This window comes from Delphinus delphis, chromosome 9 (genome assembly GCF_949987515.2).
Source record: "Delphinus delphis chromosome 9, mDelDel1.2, whole genome shotgun sequence".
NCBI classification, from domain to species: Eukaryota; Metazoa; Chordata; class Mammalia; order Artiodactyla; family Delphinidae; genus Delphinus; species Delphinus delphis.
In genome coordinates, this window is record NC_082691.1 from 89435978 (window position 1) to 89441056 (window position 5079).

Genomic DNA, 5079 nt, shown 5'->3' on the forward strand with positions numbered 1-5079 from the left:
ATTCCCTCTTCTGGGAGCGGTTATAAGAAATTTCGAGGCCATTTTGATTCACAATGAGGTTTCACCGGCCAACACCCACTCCCTTACACCAAAGATACTTCTGACCCGTCAGATTTCAGCCAGCAGTAGGGTCAGGAATCCAGAAGCTGGGGCGCCGGGCTGGGGGGAGTGTCTCACCTTACCGGGCCTCTCCCCACCCGCACTGGATTCCTTCCACCTCAGCCCCTCCTCCTAAAGCTCAGCCCCGACCCTGTGTCTCAAAGGGTGCAGGGCTCCACCCTCCACTTAGCAGTTAACCCTGAAGGCAGCTGCGGGCGCCTTCTGCCTAAATTCAAGCGGTGCTAATACTCATTCCCACATCTAACGAGCACCGCTAACCGCCCGGCACAAACAGCGCGGCGGTCGGTGCATACACTGATTTGACCGTGAGGTAGATATGCTGAAGCGTATTTAACAGATAAGGAACTGAGACTGAGCAGTATGCACAAAGTCACAAAAAAGTTTGAAATGGCCGGCCGGGACACGCACCCGGGTCCTCCAGACTCCGCCGGCTGGGGGTGGATGAGGGCCTGGGACGCCCCGGGGCGGCCCCGCGGGCGCGTGCCCAGCCCAGAGCTCCCGATTCTCAGCCGCCGCAGCCCTCGGGGACCCCGCGCCGTCCTGGCGCGACCAGACCGGTGCCGACCTGTAGGAGGGCGAGGTGGGACGCGCGGCAACCACGCGGAGCCTCACCGGCAACAGCACCGCCCGCGTCCCCGGCGCTCCTCCAGCAGGGCTTCCTGCCTCCGGGCCCGCGCCCCCTTCTTGGCTTCCGGGGCGGGTCCGGGAGTCTGATTCTGGGCGGTAGTAGGGAACTCGGAGCCCGGCCGGCCGGGCTCCGACCCCGCGCGCACCGTGACCCGACCCCGCGCGCACCGTGACCCTTCCCCCGGCTCGGCCGCATCCCCGCACTTCCGGCTTCCGGCCGCCCGCGGGCGCGGAGGCCCTGGCGCGCCCCCTGTCGGCAAATCGCGTTGTCTGCGCCCTCGGCTGTAGAGCCCTGACTCCCCAGCTGATGGGAGACGCCGGCCCCGCTGTCCCGGGTCCTGACAGTCTCTCCTTGACCACATCCAGGTCGGGCTCCTCTCTGAACTCTTCTCAGCTAGGCCCTGCCTTTTGGACGTCCGTGTGCATCTCCAAATTGTCCATTTTTAGCAAGAATACTGCTAAGTTGATCTAACCAAAGTCCACCCATCCCCCGCATCTGATCATCACCCGCCACCATCTTCCAGGTGGTGTCTAATCACCCGGCCGCCCTCAGGAAGAATCCTGTTAGGTCAATTTAGCCAGAATCCCCTCTTACTCCTATGTTTCCTGTTAATAATCATCCATCCACCGACCCCCCCCCCAACCCTGCCACTTTTCTTTGTATTGGGAGTTGAGCACAACTTCGCCCCCACTGCAAAACCCTACTGAGTAGCCCCCTCGAATAAAGTTTGCCTTACTTGTCTTTAACAAGTGTCATAAATAATTTTCAACAATATTTTTTCTTTAACAGTCCCCAAACGTGGCTCCATTTGAGGCTTGCTGGATAGACTCTGTTAAAGTGTCAATTCCCAGCCCTCGCCCCCCACCAGAAATTAGGGGGAGGGGATCTGCATTTTTGAAAGCTCTGCTGGGGAAGGGCAGAGGCGCAGTGCTCCCTGCTGGAGGCGTGCACTCCCAGGCAAGGGAGGTGCAAGGTGAGCCCCCCACCCCCGGCTGCAGGAAGGGAAATTAAAGATTCTGTTTACATTTCAAATTGGCCAGAGGTGTTCTGTGAACAGGGCTGCTCCACGAGGCTGCCCAGATGTCCTCACTGCTTTGCTTTCAGCCTGATGCTGAGCACTGCAGTTTACACGTGGAGTTAGCATCTAGTTTAACTTAGAATCACACAGGTTGAAGTAGCTTAAAAGACAGACAAAAAAAAAACCCAGGTGGCACACATCACTAAAAACACAAGGACAAGTGCAGATGGTGAAACTTCTACCACATTTTGAGGCAAAAGGATGATCAGAACCAACCATCTACCCCCCAAAATGCAAAATTATCAAGACAGCCATTTGAAATGTGACTTACAACAAATCAGCTAATAATAGAATAATTACTCTCCATATGCTACAGGTGCAGGATAGGGGAGTGTGATCCAGAGTTTGGAGAATCCAGAGCCAGGAGTTCTCACTTCCAACTGTGTGTGCCTTTGGTTTCTGCAAAGCATTTTCACCCCATACTAATCTTCAATCCTAGGGAAGTAGGCTGGTCCAGCAAAGTTTAAATCAATCAAGGCTTAAGGAGTAAATCAGTGATTTCAAGTCACAAAACCAACCTGCTGTGCATTGGGGTAATTTAGCTGCGGGCTGAACCTGGGCTCCGCCTCCAGCCTCTTCAGGAGGCCAACCCTTTCAGGCAGGACTTGCTTCTCCTCTGATTCCCTAAAGGTTCCAAAATCACTGACCTCTAGGGTCCTCCGCTCCCACGGTCTGTGAGCCGGGACAAATCCAAGTCTGATGGGTGGAGATGCATCATTTTGTTTTAATAAAGGAACAGAGAACACTTGCCATCACGAGAACCACTCCCTCCACCTTTTTCTCAAAAACCTTCTCCCATAGCCAACCAAAAAATGGGGTCTGAGGAGCAGGAAACCCATCTGCATAAAAAACATAAAAAACTGTGTGAAAGGCCAAATAGGGATGAGAAACCCCAGCTGTGGGATTTGAATGGGTGGGAATCAGCTCCTGAAGCATTTTGAATGCTGAGTTCAGGGAGTCTGAGGTCTTGGAGCAGAAGCAGGCAAGCGCACACAGGTCCCAAGGACGAGGGGAACGCACCTCACTGTTCTCGTGCAGCCCAGCCCAGAGCCAGGCTACACCTGCGCAGGCTTGGGGGCCTGAGGCTGGACTGGCTTGATAGTTTTCATCTAGTTGCCCTTGCCCAAGCTAGTGGAGGAGTCTTGCTGGCATTCTCGGGTAGATGTCAAGCAGGTATTGTGAAGATGTGAATTTTTTTTTTTTTTGGCTGTGTTGGCTCTTCATTGCTGCACGTGGGCTTTCTCTAGTTGTGGCGAGCCGGGGCTACTCTTCATTGTGGTGCGCGGGCTTCTCATTGTGGTGGCTTCTCCTGTCGCGGAGCATGGGCTGTAGGTGCGCAGGCTTCAGTAGTTGTGGTGCGCAGGCTCTAGAGCGCAGGCTCAGTAGTTGTGGCGCACGGGCTTAGTTGCTCCGCGGCATGTGCGATCTTCCTAGAGGTCAAGACAAGGGCTCGAACCGGTGTCCCTGGCATTGGCAGGCAGATTCTTAACCACTGAGCCACCAGGGGAGTCCCTGAATTTAAGTTTTTGTTTTTGTTTTTTTTGCAGTACGCGGGCCTCTCACTGTTGTGGCCTCTCCCGTTGTGGAGCACAGGCTCCGGACGCGCAGGCTCAGCGGCCATGGCTCACGGGCCCAGCCGCTCCGCGGCATGTGGGATCTTCCCGGACCAGGGCACGAACCTGCGTCCCCTGCATCGGCAGGCAGACTCTCAACCACTGCGCCACCAGGGAAGCCCTGAATTTAAGTTTTGACATGCGTTATTGGAGGATGAGAGCTCATCTTGGAGGGGTGAGGAAGTGGGACAGGGAGGAACACCAGGATGAATGCATGCTGACAAGCACTCAGGATGGGGTGGAGGTCAGAGAGAGATAGGCCAGGAGGGGACAGGGTGGCCCGCTGCACAAATCGTACTTGCTAATTTCAAAAGGTCAGAGGTTAATGGTGTTTTGGTTTTGTGTTTTTAGGCAGCTTCAAAGTGATGTGGAAGCCCCACCTCAATCCCTCCTGGTGGAGCCTCAGTCACATCAGCTGTGAGCCAAGCTCAAAACAAGAGGGAGACAGGTATCCAACCCAGAGCATAAAGGAAATGAGAGAAGAGACAGCTCTTCAAGTGTTTTCTACAAACCTTAAAGACATTTCAGCAAACTGCGGAGACCGTATTGAGAGGAGAGAATGGGCAGTAAGACAGAAACTTCGAGATGGAGAGAGGAAAAGCTAAACAATGAATTCTCTCACTCAAATGAAACACATGACCACTTTTTAAATGTCCTACAGAATCACTGGGAGAGATCAATAAGGTTGCTCATTCAATGCAGAAGATGGGAAAAATTATAAATGGAAAAGTCTTGAGTTTGTTCATCTGAAGGAGGATTACCAGGTGGAAATGGGTAACAATGTGTAAGTGACTACTTATCACTAAGTCTCTGGTGTTATCTCATAATTGAGCCACATAAACACCTCCCTGCTTTCCTCCCAACTCCCAGCAGATCGGAGCCAAAGCTTTAGTACCAATCTCTTCATGATTTTCCAAAAGTAGGTAACTGGGAGCACTCCCACAGCAGACCTGCACCCCGGATCTGGGCTGGAGCCTCCGCAACAACTATTCTGAGCAGCTTGGTGACAAACTGCCCCTGTCAAGTGTCAGAGCCCGAGGTCCAGGCCTGAAATCCCACCGCCTCAGGTGGAAATGCAAGTGGGAGAACGGAGTCATTTTCTTGTTCCTCTCCACCCCGTGAGGGCATCTGCCTCTTCAAGGTCCCACCCCAGCCAGGGAGCAAAGGGCCGGGCTGTGGACACACGCGGATGGTGTGAACCCTAGGTTCCAGGCCGGCACCTGGCCGACTTGCTCCTGTCCTCTGGCCACTCACCAGCAGAGGGCGCTGGAGGCCGGCTTTGTTCAAACTTAGGGAAGTGAAGTTGAAAGAATGGGAGGAACCACAATCACCCAGATGGAGAGGGGCAGATGCCTCAGACCTTGCACTTGTCCTAACAAAAGCTGCCAACTCTCAAGGTAAAAAAGACACCATGGCCTCCTTGACATGAGCCCAAAGAAACGGGAACGGCACAAACCTTGGTTAGCCAACGGAGCAGTAGAGAGAGGACGTCCTACATCCGTGGCAAAGCAACAAGCAAACCTCCAATAAAGGTCAGCCCCATGGCTGGTGAGGTAAGAGCTGGGGCGCGGGGCCGAAGCTCACAGTGACCATCGCCAGGGCAAAGGGTGAAGGGAGATGCTCTGCTGCACGCGTACGTT

General features: G+C 54.1%; 1 protein-coding gene across 10 annotated transcripts in view; it reads right to left on the minus strand.

Annotated features, from left to right (window-relative positions):
* The window catches only part of CYREN (cell cycle regulator of NHEJ), a 102781-nt gene extending 101537 nt beyond the window's left edge, over window positions 1-1244 (minus strand). For 7 of the 10 annotated variants that reach the window (XM_060020941.1, XM_060020947.1, XM_060020945.1 and 4 more), the window contains exon 1: window positions 529-929. Coding sequence is in view for 1 of the 10 variants with exons in the window: in XM_060020950.1 (XP_059876933.1) it covers window positions 733-1109 (377 nt within the window). In the remaining 9 variants the exon portion in view is untranslated. Of the gene's footprint in view, window positions 1-528 lie in introns of all 10 variants that reach the window. The other 3 variants (XM_060020942.1, XM_060020943.1, XM_060020950.1) reach the window with 3 other exon arrangements.
* Window positions 1245-5079: the final 3835 nt, after the last annotated feature.